General features: G+C 41.8%; 1 protein-coding gene across 9 annotated transcripts in view; it reads right to left on the reverse strand.

The window, feature by feature from the left end:
• Nucleotides 1-25469, reverse strand: part of LOC117517424 (neurexin-2-like) — a 643324-nt gene that overhangs the window by 420400 nt on the left and 197455 nt on the right. For all 9 annotated transcript variants that reach the window (XM_034178438.1, XM_034178436.1, XM_034178437.1 and 6 more), the window contains 3 exons: nucleotides 14704-15133; nucleotides 8065-8448; nucleotides 5296-5499 (listed from right to left, as the gene is read on the reverse strand). In XM_034178438.1, the coding sequence (XP_034034329.1) occupies nucleotides 5296-5499; nucleotides 8065-8448; nucleotides 14704-15133 (1018 nt within the window). The remainder of the gene's footprint in view (nucleotides 1-5295; nucleotides 5500-8064; nucleotides 8449-14703; nucleotides 15134-25469) is intronic.

Here is a 25469-nt window from a genome sequence, read left to right on the forward strand (position 1 = left end):
GATAGTTTCATACACAATCATTTGTGTTGTCTTGTGTTTGGCAGTATGGCGGTTATTTGTGCTTTAGAGAGTAACTTGTGTCAAACTATCAAAAAGTAGCACTTTCTTTTTCTTGTTTAATACATTTTTATGTGGAAACAGTCTGTCTTTGTGCCAACCACACCTGCTCCTAATCCATCATCAGTCCAACATCCACTAATAATCCAGCAGGTGGCAGACACATCTATTCTATGGGACATTACATCAGCATAACAGAAACAGGGTTTTGCCTCATTATCTTATATAAACTTTATATTTGGATACTTAAAAAAAAATGTATTCACTGCTTTATAGTTTGTTTGTTTTTTCCAGAGCCTATTAAAATATTGTGGCAGCTCTGCATTCGGGAGCAGATGCAAGATTTATTTATTTATTTTGAGCAGTCTCGGATTAGTGCTGCTCCTCAAGTCCCCGTCACATATCGCAAGAATGTGGAGGAGCATTATTATACGTGTGTGGGGGGGGGGGCATTATTATATGTGGCACTACAGGTCATACAGGCCAGATTCATCTCGAGGTTCCCTCATATGTGCTCAAATCGTTTCAGATCCCATTTTGCCACCATTGGAATATGTAAATTTTCCGACTGCGGTCAGATGGTCCTCAGATAAGATATGGACCGCTGTCGGACAGGCGTCCTATCTCAATGGCGCCCAGAGAATTATGAACACGTGCGTCACACTCAGGACGGCCGGCAGATTTTGACCAACTGTGTTGACTTCCGCCGATGCTGTCAGAACATTTTGGAAGTGAAATCCGACACTTTTCAGATGTGCGCCGATTCATAACTCCGATGGCACTCTGCCTGATTCCGGCTATGTGTGATGGGGGTATCAAACTTGGCACCTTGATCAAGCTGAAATTTTGGCAAACAAACTGGTGCATCTCTGCCAAAACACCCAAACTTTGATTTGGCTGCACTGTAACTGCAGTAAAATCAGACAGATCAGTGTGCTTGTTCTGCACCTGATGAACATACACTTTGTCATTTGATTTCTGAGGAAAACGGCGATTTGCACGACCTCCAGCCACACTGAATCTTACACCATGAAATCACAGCAAAAAATGCCTTGTTTAATGATGACATTATAAAACCAGTTTAGCTTTGGAATGGATTCACCCAATCGTGGTTCTGAATCATATAAAAGTGCGTATGCTGGTGTAGCTGCTGTGGCTGAGGAGTGCTCTTAAGCTGTCAACCATCACAGAGCAGTGGATACAGACCGCCAGAGACCAGAGTGACTGTGTGCTGTGTGCCTCCATCACTGGCACCCTTTGGTCAGTGAAGCGACTTTAAACTGGACTGGCAAGTAAATGTGAGGGCACGGAACCTTAAGCGGTCACGTTCATGCCACAAGCAGCCTAAAGTGGCAGAAGGATGAGTGTAACGAGGGATCTGGTCTCTGACCGCCTTCTCCTTGAACTGCAGACAAGCCGTTGAAGGGCAGAAAGAGTTGAGAGGGTCAGATGGGACCTGACCGGTGGATGAACCGAGAGAGAGAAACAGACTAACAAAGAGAGATGGTAAAGACAAGGAAGAAAAGGAGAGAAAGTGGAAGGCATACAGTTGCTGAAAAAGATGCCACCATCCTTAGTTTCTATATTTAAATCTGTTTATGAAATATATTTATTACAGCAGGCTGAAAAGTAATTAAGCTTGAAATGTTTGTGTTTATTTAAAATCAGTCAAACAATCTGATGGAAAAATCTTCTTCTTCGGTGTATCATCTGAGCGAGCGGCTTGTCATATTAAATTGCATCTCACTGGATTTTCTAACACATAATAGAATATAAGACTTTTTCCTTAACTAGTCCGAAGTCAAATTGAAACATAAGCACAGTGTGTGTATATACTGTATGATTTTTTCCTCCCCTTTGATCAAAGAAAGGTGATAATTTTTCTTGTTAAAGCCCAGATGGCTTAAATGCCATCGATAACTGAACCACTTTCATCCTGAAATAAACTCCTAATCTCCTTTATAAAATCCAACTGAGCCAACGAATTAATGGCACTTCATACTAAAGTTCAACATTCACTTGACTATTTTTTTTTCTTGAGGAACATTTTACATCAGCTGTGGATGGCATTTAAAATGGAACAATTAAATGAAACAGTCTTAAAAAAATAAATGAAATGGAAGGGAAACTTAAAGTACATTTGGAAATAAGATGATAAAGTTTGTTATTTAATCAGTTCTTATTAGAAATACTACTACTATTGACATAACATACAAACTAGGGTTGAGGAGTAATACAGTAATACTGAAACCAGGGGTATTTAAAGTAGCAATAAATTTTAATTCAATTTCAATTAATTTTGTTTATATAGCACCAAATCACAACAAAAATGCCTCAAGGTGCTTCAGATGAGCAAGGAATAAACAGATGCAATAAAAAAATGATTATTGTGCACTTTTAATATAATAAATGAAGCCCTAAAGTTACATTTCATGAGACAACATAAAAAAATGACACATAGGCAGACAGTATTACAGTATTCTGGGGTATAATTGGGGGAAGTTTAAAGGTATTAAACCCTAATACAAACCTCAATTACAGTACAATGTAAAGCCTTTGGGCATCACTGTGGGTCAGCGGTTAACACTGCTACCTTAAAGCAGTTTGCATATTCTCTCCATGCTTGCATGGTTTCCCTCCAGGTGCTCTGGCTTCCTCCCACTTCCAAAGCAGATTAGGTGAATTGCAAATGTAATTTGTCCAAAGGTGTATGCGTGTGTGAATGAATTTTTCTGCCTGCTTTATGTGGCCCTGTGATAGACTGATGTCCTGTCCAGGGTGTGACCCGCCTCACACCCTGTGACTACTGGGACAGGCTCCAGCCCCACCCGTCACCATTGATTGGAGTAAGTGGGTGTAGATAATAAGTGAATGTAAAGCTCATGCACTTTAGTGTATTGTTCAAATGTGGTTTTAGATGTTTTTTTTTTTCAATTACTATGTCAGTTATAGGTCAAAATTAAAATTTCCAAATGCTGTTAAAAGGAAAAATGCCACAGAAAATCGAATTTATTTCACTATTTATTAAGTATTATGTTAAAGAAAGTGGCAGACCACTTCAGATGAATAAAAAAACTTGAGTATTTTGTAGGCTTACAGCTCACACGATTCCACAATAGGGGAAAAAAAGTAAGTCCCTTCAGCTTCTCCCTTGTTTCACTTGGGGTCACCACAGCAGATCTGAGGAAGATCTGCAAGTTGATTTGACACAGATGCCCCAGATGCCCTTCCTGGGGCAACTCTACATTACATGGAGAATGGGCAGGCATGGCCTTTAAATGTCAAATTTCCATGCTGGAAACACTTAACCACTTGGCCACAACCACTGATGTGATTGCACAACAGGAACAACCAGGATAATAAACAGTGAATAATGAATCCATCAACATTTGGGGGGTCATTGATGTGAAAGAACTGTGTTTAATAAAGAGTTGGAACAGGCTTTTTATTTAGCTCCATGTATATGGTTACTTTTTGCATTATGAAAAAAATATTTTAGTGTAGTGTTTTATATGATGTCATACGAAAAGTTAAACACAATATTTCATGTATTCATTGTCGATACCTACTTATGCCAATCAAGGGCCTCAGTGGAGATACCGGAGCCAATCCAAGCAGTCGTAGGGCATGAAGCAGGGTACACTCTGGACAGAACGCCAGTCTATCACAGGGCCACATATAGACAAACAAACACATTCACACTGACACACACACCTATGGTCAATTTAAAGAGTCACCAGTGCACCTAACCTGCATGTCTTTGGATGTGGGAGGAAGACGGAGCAACCGGAAGGAACTCATGTGAACTCCAAACTGAAAGGACCAGGCAGGAAAAGATGCGACAACCTTCTTCCCGTGATGCAACAGTGCTAACCACAAAGCCACCATGCCACTGAGTTCATACATATTTCTACAAATCTGAATTTGCAATATTCATTTCACATTTAGTGTTAAGAAGTATGATTTAAGGTTAGGATTAGAACAACCTGAATAATAATAATAATAATATGATGAAGATGATGAACATCCACATATTTTCTTCTGTCTCAAGATCCACCATTTTTTCTGACACAAATATGTTGGATATGCACAATTCTTTTTGTGCATTACTTTTTGTACACTTTACATCAAGATTTTTGTTTGATGAAAATGGTTTTCACTGATTTTTATGTTATGCTTGCTTTATGGAATTGTTGCCTATCATGCCGATGATTTTTGCACAACAGGGTATATTTTAAATATTAAATTTGTATTGACATTTGACAAGGCAATTATTTTGTTTTTCACTATGTGAAATGTAAAAGAAGATGAATTGTGAAAAGCACGCAAAGATGATTGTAATTTGGATGGTAACATCTTTTTCAAGCAACTGCGGTATGCTGTAAAACCTGATACATTTATGCAACTCAAACATTTTGAGGTATCACAACCTTCAGTTCAAAAAAATCAACCATCAAAAATTATTTTTTAAAGTAAAATCAAACTGGATAGTTTGTGTTAAATCAACTTAAGAGCATTATAATGTGGTTAAAAAAATCATTTTGCATCATGACACTCAGAAATAGCCAGGTGTTGATACAATGACCTTCTGATGTCAGATTCACTCATATTCCTCATCTAAATTATATTTCTTTTTTTTTGTTTACTGAGAGAGACTCAGACGGCAGATGCTGGAAACAAAGAACAAAAACAAAACAGCATGGGTTATATGGATATTCTGTGAGGAAAGTACTCCACTTTGGGATGATGGTTGAGCATGTTGTTCTGAAACCAGGGGGTTGGTGGATCAATCGCCGAGTTCTCCTGTAAGCCAAAGTGGCCTTGATTAACATACTTAACCCCAACATGCTGAAGTCCCAGTCCAATTCCAGAACAGTCTCAACCAAAGCTGGACATGTTTAACAAGTCAACAAGATAATACACTGCAATAATTAAAGTGGACCTGAAAAAAGTTTATTCAACACCTAATATACCAAGTTTGCTTTGCTTCAAAAAAATAATTACTGATGCTTGAATTTTTTTTTTTTTTTTTTTAGTTAAATTTACTTAATTGGTTTGAAGTAGTCTGCAGCCTCAAATTGTTTGAGTTATCCAGTTTTACAGTGTAGAAGCATGGAGTGAGAGCTACAAGAATGTCTGAGACAAAAACTAATAACATGAAAAGTCTGGCTCAGTGACTGGTCTGGAAAGGTTAAGCTGTTTGATTTGTTGGGACAGAATTTGCCGTAGCAGCATTACCCAGGTTCACAGTGAGTTTCACCCTGCCTGCGTCCAGCTCCAGACGCAAGGTGTCTGCTGACTGCTGAGATGTGGTGGCGACCAGCAAGCCAAAAGCCCTCTGGGACATGAACCGCAGGGACACGTCCTCAGCCTCCGTGTGTAAGGTCCTTGGCAGCACCACCTTCAGGTACATGCTGCCGTCGTAGCTCACCGTGGTGGCCTCTGTGGATGTCAGGAAGAGTGTAAGGATGGAAAGGTGCAAATCCAATAACATTCAATCCAAAACAAAGGAAAAAAAAAATAAAGTGGCTTTAATGGCAGGAAGCCTGGATTCTATTTGAGCTTATATAAAGATGCTGTGTGATGTTATTTTAGACTGTAGTTTTCATCACTCACACCAGATGGCAGAAAAAGCCTGGAGCAGAAGAAGAGAGTTGTTAGATTGCAGCAGCAATCTCATTTCTGAAGGATTTATACCTATCACAGAGCACTGGAAGAGGGATTTCATACATCCCTCATACTATTAGCCACTGATAGATCTGTGTAATTTGGCATCTCCGTGAGAAAGTGATGTGCATGATAAATATAGAGTGATACAGACTGATGAAACAACACTGCATTTCTAATGGAACACACTCACAGTCTTGGCAACCTTACGATACTGACAATTCATAACTGAATCACTATGCAGTGTGTACTTTGTGAATGTGCAAGGTTGTTTAGAGTGGAAGCACAGCTCTCTTTTCAATTTTCTCTCTCGTATATAGTCAACATCGTTGGGGGGGGGGGCACTATTAATCTTGCCTTATTTTGCAGAGATTTACAGTGTGCTGTACTTTCGGGTGTAACGTGCATTGCCAGTGTTTAAAGAAATACATGCAATAATTGTAAACTACACTAGACAAACTAATTAATGAATGATATAGTGCATCCAGAAAGTATTCACAGCAAAGTTCTTTTTTTCACTCAGCATTCTACATACAATACCCCATAATGACAATGTGAAAAAAGTTTTGTTTATTTAGATTGTTGCCGATTAAAAATACTAAGGAATCACATGAACATAAGTATTCACAGCCTTTGCTTTGAAGCACAAAATTGAGCTCAGGTGCATCCTGTTTCCACTGATCATCCTTGAAATGCTTCAACAGCTTAACTGGAGTCCACCTGGGGTAAATTCAGGTGATTGGACATGATTTGCAAAGGCAAACCAAGCATGAAGTCAAAGGAATTGTCTGTCAGCCTCTGATACAGGATTGTCTTGAGGCACAAATCTAGAGAACGGTACAACAACATTTCTGCTGCATTGAATGTCCCAATGAGCACAGTGGCCTCCATTATCCATAAATGGAAGAAGTCTTGATCCACCAGGACTCTTCCTAGAGCTGGCCGCTTGTCTAAACTGAGCGATCGGGGGAAAAGGGCCTTAGTCAGGGAGGTGACCAAGAACCCAAAGGTCACTCTGTCTGAGCTCCAGCGTTCCTCTGTGGAGAGAGGAGAACTTTCCAGAAGGACAACCATCTCTACAGCAATCCACCAATCAGACCTGTATGGTAGACTGGCCAGACGGAAGTCATTCCTTAGTAAAAGGCACATGGCAGACTGCCTGGAGTTTGCCAAAATTCTCTGGTCTAGTGAGACAAGACTAACTAACTATAACTGTACAGATGTTATAAATGTTACATGAGGTATTTAGGGGGTTATTTATTGCATTGGTTGCTCTTTTTAACTACGTATGTGGATGCTCCAGACGTAATTTCGTTGTTCTAGTCATTAAACATCCAATTACCATCATCACATTTGGGTTTCTTGATTCCTTCATTTGTCCAACCACAGTCAATAAACAGGTAAGCTTAGTCACTGGTAAATTGGACTGCATTTATATAGCGCTTTTCCATCTGCATCAGAAGCTCAAAGTGCTTTACAATTATGCCTCACATTCACCCATTCACACAGACACACTCACACAATGATATCAGGGTGCTGCCATTCAAGGCGAATCACACCGGGAGCAACTAGTGAATTAAGGACCTTAAGGGCCCTTGGCTGGATTTTGAACCGATGGTCCTCTGGTCTGAAGCTAGCTGTTAGACAATGCTAACAGCTAGCAGTGTTAACTACTTTAAAGTTCAATGTCCATGGCACATCTGGCCATTTGAGATCACTACCTTATCACAGCTTCCTCTTCAAGCCTTGTTAATGATCACACTCTTGCAAAATCACATAAACATATGCTTTCTTGTACACACGTAGAAATAAAATGTAGTTGCTAGTGTAACCTGCGTTGCATCATTCCACTCTGGGCGTAAACTCATAATCTCGGGAGGCAGGCACTTTAACCACAAGGCTAAAAACCATTGCCTCTAGTGTCTGTTGCTAGATCATCTTTTCACCTTGGGGAGTGAGGTTTAGAAAGTTCTTCTGCACAGCACCACCTGCTGGCCTCTGTTACATTAGGCACTGTAAAGAATGGGGTCATAAATTTGCCTGAGTGGGGGAAAGAAAACAACGCATGTTGACAGAGCAATGCATTCTCGGGCGATTGTGCCGATATCCGATTGGGAGAATTGTGCTTTCACTTTATTTGATTTTACTACAGTACCAAAATAGAATCGCTCCTGTTTGGAAGGAATAAGCACACAGGCCTTATGATGAAATTTACTATGCATCTATGTCTTGTGCAGTCACTACAGCCAGGTTAATAAATAAAACACTTGTCTAAGTGTGTTAAAAGCTTTGTAGCGCATCTTACAAGCACACATCCTCTCCATCCTCTGCGTCTCTTACCGTTCTCACAGTTGGGACCTAGATAGCCGGTACCATTGCAGTCACAAATGTGGCGGTTCCAACCTTCTCTGCAATGCCCGCTGTTGGCACATGTGTCCCTGGTGCATCTGACATGAGTCTCTCTCGTACAGAAGCTGCTGACACCTGCGGCACTCTGAAACTCCGCCAGCCTCCACAAATCCCGACTCTGACCGTCAGTGAAGAGATCCCTCACGCACCCAACATATCCAAGGCCGAGGGATGCCGCCCACACCTCTGGGGGTAGCATAAGACCCTGGCGGTCCTCAGGTAGACCTCCAAGATACATGTCGCCATCCAGGTCTAAGATCTCGCTGCCTTCGTTAGCGGAGAAGGGCACGCTCTGGCCGTTCACAGAGATAAACCCTAGAGGACAAATGGTAACAGTGAGTCAGCTTCTCCACATACATTTTTTTTTTTGGCACAAAGTGAGGACAGGTGTGTGTGGGTTGTGCTAAGTATTCGAGTGGAGGCAAATTGCAAGGCTGAGGAAGTGGACACTAATCTATGCTTGTTTGGAAAAGGGCAGGAAATGAAGCTGCACCAACACTCCTTAGAAATTACAACTGATCTGAAGAAAAACAGTCAAAATGTAAATGTGCTCTGGAAAATGAAGCGTTAAAATCAAAACATCTGCACTGTCGGCTAAGCTCCGAGCACAAATACAGCTCAGCAACGTCTGTTTCGCTACGTTGGGTGTACACGTTTTTAGTTCACAGCTGTATCTGTTGTAGTGATGTCTCCTTGTTCACAATGTCTGCAAGATCTGCCAAAAATAAATGTCAATCAAATCCACAGAATTGTTGAAGCATTGCCGCCTACTGCAACAGAAAACAAGAGGACGGTTTTAAGCTTAATCGTGTTACATGGTGCAACCACCAGCGTGATTAAACGCTTGTGTGAACTATAACCTAGCTTGATTTGAGCTCAAAGTAATACACACTCCCTGGCCACTTCATTAGGCATCTTCCTACTGCTGGTTCAGGCCACTTTTTGCCTTCAGAACTGCCTTAATTGGTTGTGGCATAGATTCAACAAGGTACTGGAGACATTCCACTGATAGACAGCAGGCTGGATCCGTGCTTGTTTATGGCAGATTTTGACCCTACTGAATACTGCAGCAGAAATCAAGACAGACCAGGCAATCTTTTTTCCAGTCTTTACATAAACTTTTGCCAGCTGTAAACTCAGTTTCCAGTTCTGAGCTGACATTAGAGGCACCCGGTGTGGTCTCCTACTGCTGGAGGTCATCTGCTTCAAAGTTCTACATGTGCAATCATAAGATGTGGTTCTGCATACCTCAAATACAGCTCATGGTTATTTGAGTTAGTTGAAGCTTTTCTATCACCTCAACACAGTCTGGACATTCTTCTGAAATCACCCATCAATAAAGCAATTTCAACCAGAGAACCGCCACACACTGGATGTTTCTTCTTTTTGGGCCATTTTCAGAACACTGTGCTTGTGCACAAAAATCCCCAAAGATTAGCCATTTGTGAAATTCTCAAACCTGCCCATTTGGCACAAACAGTCAATGTCACTTAAATGGTTTTGCTCCCCCATTTTGATAGTTCGGGTCATTGTGAACATACATGCCAAAATGCTTTGGACAATTACATAGGTATTTTTTTACTCGGTAGTTGAACAGGTGCACTGAATAAAGTGGCTAGTGAGTCTATACTAATTTACAAATTCCTCAGAAAAGTGCATTTTTTTGTGACATGACTTCTTATTTTTTCATGATATACAGTACTGTGCATAAGATTTAGGCACATTTAGTGTACCATAAATGCATAAAAAAAATCATGAAAACCTGATAAATATTCATAAATAAATGAAAAGCGTGATGAAATTCAACTTTAATACTAATCAATATAACAACTGGGTTCTATTTATGTGTGATTTTTTGGAATATAAGCTGCACCACAGTATAAGTCACAGCACCTTAAATGCTAGTTTAACAAAAATGGGACTTAAAGTATGAGTAATTGTGTTTTTTAAAAATTTTAATACTGTATGATCATTTGCAACTGTGCTTGTGTGGTATTCTAATGGCCAGTACATATATGAAGGACACTGTTATTGTTATTAATAATATGTATAGGTCACGGACATATACGAACGAAGCTCTTCAGCATCTCACTTAGGTCCTTCAGACATTTTTTTCAGTAAATGATTCTGCAGAGCATTAGCATGGCTAAAAATCTTCAAAACCCCCAAAATTCCCCACCATTTTAATCAATTTTCTTTATTAGCCCCTCACTTGCTTTGAAAGTCCTCAACATTTCATTTGGGTCTTTCACATTTTATTTTTGGTAAATGGTTCTGGGGAGCATTAGCATGGCAAAAAATACTTCATGCAAATTACACAATAAATAGTCTCTGACTGACCTCGTGTGCTGTCAAGGTGAGCGCTGCTTCTCACTTTAGCATTCCCAGATTCAATGTCTACTAAACATTTAGCATTTCCTGTTTGAGTGTCGGCTATGCACTGAATTCCCATGCGATCTCTTGTATTCACGCAAGATCTCCTCTTTCTCTTTTTTAAAATTTTCTTTTCTTTTTTAAAATTGAGAGAAACAAAAAGTCACACAAAAACCTTACAGTGGATAAACATACCAGTGAAAAACAACATAATGAATAACAGGTTAATATCCTCTGCTGTAGCTCCAGGAAGTGTTCAACATTTGACATTACTTGTTTCACTGTGGGCTCAAAATTTAGCACTTCCTGTTTCAGTGTCAACTTGCCACTGAATTCCCATGAGATCTCACGAGATCTCTTCTATTGTCAATCCAAGAAGTGTCGATCTAAGGAAGTGTTCAACATTTGACATTTCCTGTTTCACTGTGGACTCAAAATTTGGTCTTTCTGTTTGAGACTCCCTGTACCACTGCTCATCGCTTCACTTGTATTCTTGTGAAATAAAAAATACAGCTCACATATTTTTTTTTATATCCCTAACCCTTTGGAACTTATTTTGTGTTGACATGCCAATAAAACGGGGGGCATAAAAAGTTACCATTATTGTAACCCTGGGATGCCTAAAACCTTTGCACAGTACTGTTTACACACACACACACACACACACACACACACTGAGGAAAATAAGTATTTGAACACCCTGTGATTTTGCAAGTTCTCCCACTTAGAAATCATGGAGGGGTCTGAAATTTTCATCTTAGGTGCATGTCCACTGTGAGAGACATAAAAAAAAAAAAAAAAAATCCGGAAATCACAATGTATGATTTTTTAAAATAATTTATTTGTATGTTACTGCTATAAATAAGTATTTGATCACCTACCAACCAGCAAGAATTCTGGCTCTCACAGACCTGTTAATTTTTCTTTAAGAAGCCCTCTTATTCTGCACTCTTAACCTGTTTTAATTGCACCTGTTTGAACTTGTTACCTGTATAAAACAACACCTGTTCACACCCTCAATCAATCACACTCCAACCTGTCCACCATAGCCAAGACCAAAGAGCTAAGGACACCAGGGGCAAAACTGCAGACCTGCACAAGGCTGGGATGGACTACAGGACAACAGGCAAGCAGCTTGGTAGAAGACAACAACTGTTATGATTATTTATTAGAAAGTGGAAAAAACACAAGATGACTGTCAATCTCCCTCAGTCTGAGATTCCATGCAAGATCTCACTTTGTGGGGTAAGGATGAGTCTGAGAAAGCTCAGAACTACACAGGAGGACCTGGTCAATGACCTAAAAAGAGCTGGGACCACAGTCACAAAGATTACATTATTAACACATGATGCTGTCATGGTTTAAAATCCTGCAGGGCAGCAAGGTGCCTCTGCTCAAGCCAGCACATGTCCAGGCCCATTTGAAGTTCACCAGTGACCATCTGGATGATCCAGAGGAGGCATGGGAGAAGGTCATGTGGTCAGATGAGACCAGAATAGAGCTCCACTTACCGTGTTTAGAGGATGAGAACAACCCCAAGAAAACCATCCCAACCATGAAGCATGGGGGTGGAAACATCATACTCTGGGGGTGCTCTTCTGCAAAGGGGACAGGACGACTGCACCGTATTGAAGGGAGGATGGATGGGGTCATGTATTGCGAGATTTTGGCAAACAACCTCCTTCCCTCAGTAAGAGCACTGAAGATGGGTCATGGCTGGGTCTTCCAGCATGACAATGACCGCAAACACACAGCCAGTGCAACTAAGGAGGGGCTCTGTAAGAAGCATTCTCCAGTCTCCAGACCTGAACTCAATAGAAAATCTTTGGCCGGAGCTGAAACTCCAAACCTGAAAGATCTAGAGAAGATCTGTATGGAGGAGTGGACCAAAATCCCTGCTGCAGTGTGTGCAGACCTGGTGAAAAACTACAGGAAATGTTTGACCTCTGTAATTGCAAACAAAGGCTACTGTACCAAATATTAACATTGATTTTCACACATTTGGAGCAGTAACATACAAATAAATTATTAAAAAGTCATACATTGTGATTTCTGGATTTTTTTGTTTTAGATTTTGTCTCTCACAGTGGACATGCACCTTGCAAAATCACAGGGTGTTCAAATACTTATTTTCCTCACTGTGTATGTACAAATATATATATATATATATATATATATATATATATATATATATATATATATATATATATATTAGATTCTGGTAATAAGGCAATATATATATACACTCAACAAAAATATAAACGCAACACTTTTGGTTTTGCTCCCATTTTGTATGAGATGAACTCAAAGATCTAAAACTTTTTCCACATACGCAATATCACCATTTCCCTCAAATATTGTTCACAAACCAGTCTAAATCTGTGATAGTGAGCACTTCTCCTTTGCTGAGATAATCCATCCCACCTCACAGGTGTGCCATACCAAGATGCTGATTAGACACCATGATTAGTGCACAGGCGTGCCTTAGACTGCCCACAATAAAAGGCCACTCTGAAAGGTGCAGTTTTGTTTTATTGGGGGGGGGATACCAGTCAGTATCTGGTGTCACCATCATTTGCCTCATGCAGTGCAACACATCTCCTTCGCATAGAGTTGATCAGGTTGTCAATTGTGGCCTGTGGAATGTTGGTCCACTGCTTTTCAATGGCTGTGCGAAGTTGCTGGATATTGACAGGAACTGGTGCACGCTGTCGTATATGCCGGTCCAGAGCATCCCAAACATGCTCAATGGGTGACATGTCCGGTGAGTATGCCGGCCATGCAAGAACTGGGACATTTTCAGCTTCCAAGAATTGTGTACAGATCCTTGCAACATGGGGCCGTGCATTATCCTGCTGCAACATGAGGTGATGTTCTTGGATGTTGGCACAACAATGGGCCTCAGGATCTCGTCACGGTATCTCTGTGCATTCAAAATGCCATCAATAAAATGCACCTGTGTTCTTCGTCCATAACAGACGCCTGCCCATACCATAACCCCACCGCCACCATGGGCCACTCGATCCACAACATTGACATCAGAAAACCGCTCACCCACACAATGCCACACACGCTGTCTGCCATCTGCCCTGGACAGTGCGAACCGGGATTCATCTGTGAAGAGAACACCTCTCCAACGTGCCAAACGCCAGCGAATGTGAGCATATGCCCACTCAAGTCAGTTACGACGACGAACTGGAGTCAGGTCGAGACCCCGATGAGGACGATGAGCATGCAGATGAGCTTCCCTGAGACGGTTTCTGACAGTTTGTGCAGAAATTCTTTGGTTATGCAAACCGATTGTTTCAGCAGCTGTCCGAGTGGCTGGTCTCAGACGATCTTGGAGGTGAACATGCAGGATGTGGAGGTCCTGGGCTGGTGTGGTTACACGTGGTCTGCGGTTGTACTGCCAAATTCTCTGAAACACCTTTGGAGACGGCTTATGGTAGAGAAATGAACATTCAATACACGAGCAACAGCTCTGGTTGACATTCCTGCTGTCAGCATGCCAATTGCACGCTCCCTCAAATCTTGCGACATCTGTGGCATTGTGCTGTGTGATAAAACTGCACCTTACAGAGTGGCCTTTTATTGTGGGCAGTCTAAGGCACACCTGTGCACTAATCATGGTGTCTAATCAGCATCTTGATATGGCACACCTGTGAGGTGGGATGGATTATCTCAGCAAAGGAGAAGTGCTCACTATCACAGATTTAGACTGGTTTGTGAACAATATTTGAGGGACATGGTGATATTGTGCATGTGGAAAAAGTTTTAGATCTTTGAGTTCATCTCATACAAAATGGGAGCAAAACCAAAAGTGTTGTGTTTATATTTTTGTTGAGTGTATATTAGATTCTGGTAATAAGGCAGACATTTGGTTTCCACTAATGAGGCACACATTTTCCTAATTTGAGGTACATGACTAATTGGCCACTTGTAAAATAGATGAAGAGTTTGGAAAATGTTATACATAGATTATAGTGACTAAAAATAACATGCTAACTAACACTGAATATGCATGTGTGTTTGCTGCACTGAATACAAAACAGTAGCCTGCCAAAGTGAGTGGATCAATGCTCACATATGGTAATTTCACAGCTTGAGATCTTTCTAATATGACATACCACAACACACACAGTGCCAGGAGCAGACAGACGGCGTCCTCTCCTTTCACAAAACTCTTTTTTTTCTTACCATTTCGCCCATTCCTCTGAAAGTCCACATGATTCCACTGGCTGTCGTCGAGTCTCTTGTTGATGGCTTTCATCTTGATGCTGCCAGATCCCATATCCATGACCAGGTAGAGAAAGCCTTCCAGCAACTCGATAGCAAAGAAGTCGGCCCTGGTCTTCGTGCTTGGCTGAGTATCCCGCAGGCTACCGTGGCTGAACAGCAGCAGGCCACTGGGTTCAGTGGTACGGAAGTCAAACGATATTGTGCCTGTCTTCTTTGTGTTCCACTTGGGCAACATCAGGTAGGCAGACGGCGTGTCGAAGGTGACTGGCTCCAGGGCTGCCACATTCTCACAGCTGAATATCAGGTCACCATGGATACTGATCTTAGGGTCGCGCTGTTTAGCCAGGCGTGAAAGCTCCAGTCTGAATTCATTATTCTTGTAGACCACCTTAATAAATAAGAGATGAAAGGACAGCTGTAAAGTTTGAATATCGTTCTTCAACACATCAGAGGATTGCAGTAAAACAACAGGATTCACAAAGACAGGATGAAACATGATGATCCATTTCTCATTTTGAAAGAACAACAAAAAGGTGAGTGACAACCGCATTTAAGGTTAGAAACAAACTCGTCTCAAATATGTGGGAGGCATTAATTCACGCTGCACGGGTAACAAAAATAATCAGAGATGCAACTGCTGCCGCACATTTAATCACATTTACACCAGTTTGAGTGCAACCAGTCTTTTCAATGCATGAGAAATTTGCATATTCTTTGATCCACAGACATGTCCAAGTTTACCACGTGAGTTCCTCTATTGCTGTAAAAGTGCCACATGAAACCATTAAGACAGTCAAAATAAAATGTTGTGGGGAAAAAATCATTTGGGCTTTTAATTTAGATGCAAATGTGAGTATTTACATTTTAGACTTCTATCTGAGTCATTGCAATAAGTCTGATACTGTAGTACAATCATTTTAAATTTATGAAATGTAGGAATCGCAGCTGGTGCACCGCCGCAATGATCAAAATGTACTTGCCCTTACACAATGTAAACAGTTGCAGCAGTTCAAGTCCCTTCAGAATTGGTGAGTGGGAGAAATCTGGATTTTGTCTTTGCAATTTGAGCCTGTAATATGTAATAACAGTAAGATCACATTAACATGAGGGTTCATTTTCATATTTAATCACCTAAACATTGGTGAATTTGGAATGTTAATTTAAATAAATGTATGTGCACCCAGTTTGTTGAACCCCTATCACCAGGAAGTAGATAACATAACGAAAATAAAGATATTAATCCCAGTGCCCGAAGAAATGCATTTAAGAGAGAGGACTTGGGAGAAACACAGGACATTCAATTATACAGTAACTATTTTTTTTACAGTTTTATTTGGGGCCGCATCATGAGGATTGATGCTGCACACTCTCAGGGCTTAAAGCGCCAGATCCGATATAACACCGTTGATATATATATAAAAGTTTGAGTTTGTTAACCATAAAATGAGAGAAACTCTAAGTTTGAGATTTTAGAAAGGGAGGTTAAGAAGGCCAACTCAAGCCAGTCTCAGAAAGGGAGGTAAGTCAAGCTCAGAGTCAGTTACTGTGGAAGCTTAGTCTGTGAATCTAACCTGGGTGGGGGCAGGTTTTCTTCAGTAAACTCTGTCTCAGTCTCCTCCATCTTAAGACCCAGTCACACAGCACTAACACAGGACAACAAAGCCCAAGTGAAACAATCAATCGGGACATGCTGAGTTTTGGAGGCATCGTGTAACCGTCGTCCAGCTTCGTTCTTGTAGCTGGCGCTTCATGAGAATTTTCAAACTGTTGAAAAATTTGAACAAATCCCAATGACAACCTCAATTCGTTCATATTCCATATTGCTTTCTGTCTTGTTGGTTCCTTATCCTCTGCATAGTTTCCGTGACATCAGCATTCTGTCTGACTGTTGTACAACTTCGTCCAACCTCCCAAGTCCGACATAATGTACGAACGCTTATGATATCTGAATGAATCAATAAGCAAAGCTCCAACAAGCTGAACGTAACATCCTTGTATTGCAGATAACTCATCCATGTGCGGGACGAAAAGCAACGTTTTCATGCAGAAGCAATAGTGGTAAGAACGTTTTATCAACTACTATAACTATTTATGCACGTTCCAGCCATTTGTGGCTGACCTGTGTGCGCACACACGTTGTTGTTGTAAAGACAAACAAAATCTCACACATGTTGTCAAGACAACCAAATCCCGCCCATGCAAATATTGCAGACATGAGGACAAGGCTGGCTGAGCTCGGTCTCTTACCCGCTTTCAGTCACACCATCGTGAATGTTTCATTTTGAGTACAGTTAAAGTGTTTTTCTGTCTGTAGTTTTGGTTTTGTTTTCTTCCTTTTTGCACTCTTGATTTACAGGCTTTTCGGTGATGGGAAAGGTACAAGATCATTCGTCCACCATGTCTTGAAAATTTGTGACATTTTGACTTCTTTTCCTTCATTCTTTTCCTTCATTCAGCTGTCGGCCCCCCCTAAAAATTGGTGCACCCTGCCCTCACTCCACATTCGTCATTTCAGAGCATCAGCACAGTCATTTCTAAGGATTAGCTGCGATCCCCCGATTATCACCTTGTTTCTGCGTAAAACTTCACTCCAGTCATCATCTATCTCAGCGACAGATATCTGAAGCTTTTGTACAACAATAATTTCCACATAAATTCAGCATTATTTCAGAGTAAAAGAGGGTGGACTGATCAGAGCACCACTGTGCCTACGTCATTTCATTACATCACTAGTAAAATGAGGTGATTATCGCTTAAATTCTGCTTAAAACGGCCTTGTTTCTGCTTAAAACTGACTTTAATGATTTAAGAGGTTTTACTTTGTCATCTGATGGCTAATAAACACATTAATCCCTTTGATTGCTTTAGATGTCAGTCTCAAACATGCCCTTGTGGTCCCAAATGACATATGTGCAGTGAAGGTAGGGTGGACCATTTTTTGGGGGGCATTCTGTAGGTGACACCGGGCCCTTAGACAGCTATGGTCATCTCAGTCCTCAGACCTGAATATTATTGAAAATCTGTGGTGTGATTTTAAGGGGGCTGTCCATGCTCGGAAACCAACAAACCTGAGATGTTTTGTAGAAAAGAATGGTCCAAAATACCTTCAACCAGAATCCAGCCTCTCAATGGAAGCTATAGGAAGCGTTTTGATGCTGTTATTTCTGCTAAAGGAGGATCTACTAAATATTGAGGTATTTTTTCTGTTGGGGTGCCCAAATTTATGCACCTGCCTAATTTTGTTTAAATAATTATTGCACACTTTCTGTAAATACTAGAAACTTCATTTCACTTCTCAAATATCACTGCGTTTGTCTGCTATATGATATATTCAACTGAAATTTCTGATCCAAACAACCAATGATTTATAAAGAAAAATCATGGAAATCATCAGGGTGCTTTTACATACAACTGTATGTTAAATGACCCTGACCACACAAAACGAAATATTTGGGAATTATACAATTGAATGGAAGAGTCACTACTTTTTATTAGCATTTTCCATATCATCTTATATTATTCTGATTTTGGGGTTGTAGTTTGACTATTACTTACCATTTTTACAAAAATTAGTCAGTGGAGGCAACTACTCAGACACGCAGTGAGTGTTAGCCCAAGAAAGACTGCGAAACGTCTTTGCAACCATCGCCGATGGTAAAGAACAACACATTATTTCATTAACTCCATGGTGTTAAATATTTAGCACATACCGTGGCAATGACCAAGAATCGTAATTACTATTTCTGACATTTAATCTGTTGGCAGTGACACACAGCAGTTGTGCTTTTCATGATTCCTTTGGGAGCAGTTAAGCTGTCCTAGTACTGTAGCACTTGTGAGTTACGTGTTATTTCTACAGCTATGTGAACAAGACTGAAAAAGTGTTTGCCCAAAACAAATGTTGATGCTGTGTTTACATTTTTTGCTCACAAAGAATAATTTTGCTGGAAATTTACTGCGTTACCTCCAATTCTTTCAGCAGAAACTAGAGATGTATAAAAGCTCTGGTGCAATGGACGCCTTTACACTTTTTAGTTTCACAGACTGCAATGGCTTCGTACATTGCTGCCATGCTGCATCACAAGTTTGTTTGTGTTTCTCGAACTTAGAAATTTCCCAGCAGCCACTATGATCGCAAAACTGTAAAGTGGTCTATACATCAAATGCGGACATGTACAGTATTGTTCACATCCCACATCACATCCCAACAACCATGCAAAACAAGAATTACTTGCGCTTTACAGACTGAGCAGTAGCTCAGTTCGAGGGGTGCATCCTTCTAAGGCCGCATTTGTTGGCCTCATGCATCATAGTAGCGCAACTCGGCCTTCTCATTTCAAAGGCTCCTTCAAATGTGGCTCATGAATGCAGCCTTCTTTCCCTCTAAAATGAAGGATGATCTCGTGTATTACAAAAGAGACAATTTCTGGCTCCATAATTATAATTTAAAGTAATATTTATGAGTAAAGTATAAATAAGAATAGAGAAATCATTATGAAACTACAAGCTACGGCCACTACACTAACTTGTTGCATGTAACTGTCAAGGGGGTAGGAGTGGGAAATGCTAGTAACGCAATAGCAATATACTCTCTGGGCTGGACCACCTCAATTCAGAACAGTTAGTTCAGCCTCCATAGTTTCAGAAGGCTTCAACTTTGTAGGATGCAGCCTTCGAAGGATGTAGCCCCAGAAATGGGACAGAGCAATAGTAACCCCGAAGGAAGGACCTCATGACAACTGCTCAATTATAAGTGGGACATGGATATGGTAACCTCGTAGTAGTGCTACTATATTTGTCAAGACTCCACAGGGTAGTAAGATAGCCTACGTAATGACAGACTTTCATCTTACTGATGTAGAATATAAATCACAAAAAAATGACTGAAACATACAAGCCACGTTGAAACTTAAAGGTGCCCGGTCACTTGCATGATTTTGAGCCGCGCACTTGCACACACATCATTGTGACGATCCCACCCGCTGTGTTCCCAGTTGGACGCCGTGCTTTGTTCCACTGGATGCCAAGCGTTGTGCACTGGATGCTGTGTATGTAAAATAATTGTTTTGTAGCAGATTAATCATTTTCTCTCAGAGTTGGCTGTTAAAAACGCCTCTAATCGCTTCCGGAATCACAGACGACTGTTCCAGCTGGAGCGTGCGCTTAATGAGGTGGAGAACGCATTTGGAACCATCTATAAAGGTAATTAGTTGTAATGTTTATATTGTAATAACTTGAAGAAACAGTTGCATGTTCTTTCCTTCTTGTGAGTAGCTGTAAAAGTACATTTATGATAGATTTAATGTCTCATTTTCATCATTCAGACAAGCTGCGCTGTGTTCGCTGATGCAATCACTTGCACTCTCACAGTGTTTTTTAATTGTTTGCATAATGTTCACTTGAAGTTCACATTATCAATGTGTGATGGAGATTTTGAACATTTCAAAATTTTCTTTGCGCACGTGCACGAAGCCGCGCACAGTTCACAACAGTTTACAATGAGTTTCAGATTAGTTTACGCTTCTGCATGGCAGAGTGCGTGCAAGTGTGCGGATCAAAGTTGTGCAAGTGTCAGGGCACCTTTAAAGCACACTAGCTTGAGTGAGCCTCCCTGTGCTGTGTATTACATTCTACGCTATTCACGTTCATCAATATGCACAACACCCAGCAATCATTGTCTCATTTTGTATCACTTGTAAGTCACCCAGAGCTCACTGTTATCTGCTACATCACTCTGCAACCAGTCAATCCCTGAGGTGACACACCGCACTGCACAGCATAGCAGAGAGGCTCTCTGAGCCAGTGTCACACTTCACACTGCCTCAGGGTCACTAATTAAGCAGTGAAATCAGATGGCGTCGCTGACCGTTGAGAAATGAGTGTAACAGGCAATTTTTTTTTAATGCAAAGTGAGTCAGTCAACAGCTACTTACACAGAAAAGAACAGTACATTAGTGGCTATGAGTATGAATGCATGACAATAAATGCAACACCTCTGCGGTACTACTATACAAACAAGGTAGAAAATGGGATTCTACTTCACTAGTTCAGATGGTGGTTGATTGATAATCCATCCAGACAAGCTTCACTGCTTTTATACTCAAATGACTCAAGAACGTCTCCAGCATACTCTTCACAACCAAACTGGTAAGAATCTTTTGAAGTGGAACCTAATGATGTGCAGGATATCCTCTGAGTACACAAAGACCAATAAGACTTCAAAGGCAAATAAATTCATCTCTCCCTGGGAAGTTTGTTTTTAAAACTTGCCTGAAAGTGATTCCCGTTTCTACTCTGCCTGTTGAACTTGATAGCCTTTGCTCAGCGATACCATCATTTATTATAAAAAGGAATTAGTCATGGTCCTCACTATGTCCAGTGCATAAAAATGGCAGCAAATGCATATATTAGAAGTGTCACAACACATGAATTTGTATTAAACCATACAGTACACATGCAACTGTTTAGTGCACAGAAGTGTACTCAGAATACACGGTACAACTCCACAGTATGATTACAGACAGATCTATATTATAATAGCCAAATGGCCTCTGTGTGCGTGTATACGTGTGTGCATGCATGTGTATGGCTTTGATCACGAAGAAACTGGGGAAAGCTGACATTTGCCATTTGGTATGCATATGTATCTTGGGTCAAGGATGAATCCTGTGAAAACAGAAAGTTGATAGGACAAATATTTTTGGAGAAATTAGCAATATTAGCTAACAACAATGAACAGTGGACGTTGTGCTTCAGAGAGCTGCGTCTTTGGGGCTCTGACTGTTGTTTGTGCGTATGCACTGAACAGCATTTTGGAGTATTCAGCCTTCTTGGAGTCCCTGAATGGAGTCCTGTATGGGGCTCCAGTGAGGGACTCCACTGTTCTGCTGGGGGACTTCAACGCACACGTGGGCAATAACAGATACACCTGGAGAGGTGTGATTGGGAGGAATGGCCTCCCTGATCAAAACCCAAGTGGTCGTTTGTTATTGGACTTCTGTGCAAGTCACGGACTGTCCATAACGAACACCATGTTCGAACATAAGGATGCTCATAAGTGTACATGGTACCAGAGCACCCTAGGCGATGATGACTGATTTTGTGATCGTATCATCTCATTTGAGGCTGCATGTTCTGTACACTCGGGTGAAGAGGGGGTCAGAGCTGTCAACTGATCACCATCTAGTGGTCAGTTGGATCAGAGGGTGGGGGAGGACTTTGGACAGACCTGGTAAGCCCAAATGGATAGTGCGGGTGAAGTGGGAACATCTGGAGGAGCCCACTGTCTGACAGATCTTCAACTCACACCTCCGCCAGAGCTTCTCTGGCATCCTTCTGGATGTTTGGGGCATTGAACCAGAATGGGCAATGTTCAAAGCTTCCATTGCTGAAGCTGCAGCGGGGAGCTGTGGCCTGAAGGTCTTAGGTGCCTCAAGGGGCAGCAACCTTCGAATACCGCGGTGGCCATCGGTGGTCAGGGAAGCCATCCTACTGAAGAAGGAGTCCTTCTGGGATATGTTATCTTAGAGGACTCCAGAGGCAGTTGTAAGGTACCGACAGGACCAAAAGGCAGCAGCCTCTGCTGTGTGGGAGGGAAAGCAGCGGGTGTGGGAGGAGTTTGGAGCAACCATGGAGAAGGACTTTCGGTTGGCACCAAGGTGGTTCTGGCGGACCGTGGGGAACCTCAGGAGGGGAAAACGGGGAACCATCCAAGCTGTCTACAGTACGGATGGGACTCTGTTGACCTCAACTGAGGATGTAATCCGGTGCTGGAAGGAACACTTTGAGGAACTCTTGCATCATACTGGAGCGCCTTCTATAGTAGGGGCAGAGCTGGAAGCTGATGAAGGTTTTTCATTCATTTTCCTGGTGGATGTCACTGAGGTAGCCAAACAACTCAGCAGTGGCAAGGCCCCGGGGGTTAATGAGATCCGTCCAGAAATGCTGAAGCCTCTGGATGTGGAGGGATTGTCTTGGATAAGATGTCTTTTCAACCTTGCTTTGAGGTCTGGGACAGTGCCTAAGGAGTGGCAAATTGGGGTGGTGGTCCCCATATTTAAAAAGGGGACCAGAGAGTGTGTGCCAACTACAGGGGTATCACACTACTCAACATCCCTGGTAAAGTCTACTCCAGGGTGCTGGAAAGGAGGGTTCGGCCGATAGTCGAACCTGTGATTGAAGAGGAACCATGCGGGTTCCGTCCTGGTCATGGAACAACCGACCACCTCTTTACTCTCGCAAGGATCCTGGAGGGTGCCTGGGAGTATGCCCACCCAGTCTGCATGTGTTTTGTGGACTTGGAGAAGGCGTATGATCAGGTACCCCAGGATATACTGTGGGAGGTGCTGCAGGAGTATGGAGTGAAGGGGTCCCTTCTCAGGGCCATCCAATCTCTGTACTCACAAAGCGAGAGCTGTGTTCGGGTGCTTAGCAGTAAGTCAGACTCATTTCCACTGGAGGTTGACCTCCGCCAGGGCTGCGCTTTGTCACCAATCCTGTTTGTGATATTCATGGACAGCATTTTGAGGCGTAGTCGGGGTTGAGGAGGGTTTCTGGTTTGGTGGGCTCAGGGTCTCATCACTGCTTTTTGCAGATGATGTAGTCCTGTTGGCTTCATCGGCCGGTAATCTCCAACAGTCACTGGATCGGTTCGCAGCCGAGTGTGAAGCGGCTGGGATGAGGATCAGCACCTCTAAATCTGAGGCCATGGTTCTCAGCAGGAAACCGATGGATTGCCTACTTTGGGTAGGGAATACAGCGTTGCCCCAAGTGAAGGAGTTCAAGTACCTCGGGGTCTTGTTCACGAGTGAGGGGACGATAGAGCATGAGATTGGCCGGAGAATCGGCGCAGCAGGGGCGGTATTGCATTCGCTCTATCATACTGTTGTGACAAAAAGGGAGCTGATCCAAAAGGCAAAGCTCTCGATCTACTGGTCAATCTTCGTTCCTACTCTCACCTATGGTCATAAGGGTTGGGCCATGACCCAAAGAACTAGATTGTGGGTACGAGTGGCCAAAATGAGCTTGCCCAGGAGGGTGGCTGTTGTCTCCTTTGGAGATAGGGTGAGAAGTTTGGTCATCCGTGGGGAGCTCGGAGTACAGTCACTGCTCCTTCAGGTTGAAAGGAGCCAGTTGAGGTGGTTCGGGCATCTGGTAAGGATGCCTCCTGGGCGCCTCCCTAGGGAGGTGTTCCAGGCATGTCCATCTGGGAGGAGACCCCGGGGAAGATCCAGGACTAGGTGGAGAGATTAAAGGGAAGTCTGGGTTCCCCTGCTGCAGCTGTTGCCCCTGCGACCCGAACCCGGAAAAGCTGTTGAAGATGAGTGAGTGATGATGAGTGAGTGATAATCATAATAGTGGGTACCTAATAACAAGACCCTAAACAATTTATAAATACATTAAAACAGTAAATTAACATGAAAAAATTTACAGGAAATAAAAGGGTTGAGTGTTTCCTCTAAAAACTGTTGAGGTCTAACATTCTAGACTTACGCCATTCCAACTCATGATAGAAACTTTGCACGATTTATTTCCACCCTTGAAAAATGTCAGCTAACTAGTTTATAAACACTACCCAATCTGGAGCCCATGAATCCCCACTGGCAACACGCTTGTCACTTATATTTCATCTCACTTCAGACTATGTGTCAGTCTAGTTTTATGCTCTGTGCACAAGGCGTAGCCAGCCCCTCAGTCTGCCGTCTGAGAAGAGAAGCAGAAATGACGAACCAGCTAATGGAAGCAAGCGACCAGATTATTCCAATCAGAAATTTGGGAAGCAGAAATGGAACTGTTTAATTTACCTTTATCTTCTGAAATATGAACCCAAAGGTGAAAGTGTATCAATCCCACATTTGTGTTGATGTCCAGTGAAAGACTCATTAAAAGCCTGCTAATGAGCCTTTCATTGGATTCAGGTGTGTTGGAGTAGGGAGACAACTAAGAGTGTCAGGAAGGTAGATCTCGAGGACTGAACTTGAGCACCCCTGTTTTATATAAATTAGTGGAAAATTTCACGGCTGAGCTGGCCTCTGAATAGTGACACTCTGTACAATCATTTCAAATCTGCACAATTTTTAATGAGATGCCATTATTTGTGCAAAAGTGAAACAAACTTAAAATTGATCAAATATTGAAGGGAGTCTGGCTCCACACGCCGTGCAGCATATATACAAACAAAAACCAAAACACTTAATGCACTGCACAGTAAATTCACCCCAATGCAAATGAAAAGAGTTGTAGTCCAATTCATAAATGTTTAATTAAAAATGAAAGTTTACATTTATACATTGTCTCACAGTGCTCAAGTGGCTGATGACAGCTCTCTGCTGCTCACGGATTAAAACTACTGTATTAAACTTGTAATGAACTGTGGCATCTATGCATACTGTACGCGCGCACACACACACACACACACACACACACACACACATACATATATACATACACATATATATGCAGGGCTCTGGACCATGACTTCCCTGCACACACTAGCTGTCACCCAAAGAGACTGATGGGTTTAAGATTTCTCCTTCACTGTACTGGGTGAAATTTAAAAGAAGAATATGTGAAATGCATCATTTTATTTAAGGGATAAAGTTTCAAATTTTCTGGGGTGTGGTCACTTTGGGTGACAGCTAGTGTGTGCAGGCAAATCATGGTCCACAGCCCCGCTAGTAGGGCCACTGGCATTAGCTGCTAGCTGTTGTGGATTAACCATGTTG

Source organism: Thalassophryne amazonica, chromosome 9, assembly GCF_902500255.1.
Source record: "Thalassophryne amazonica chromosome 9, fThaAma1.1, whole genome shotgun sequence".
NCBI lineage: Eukaryota > Metazoa > Chordata > Actinopteri > Batrachoidiformes > Batrachoididae > Thalassophryne > Thalassophryne amazonica.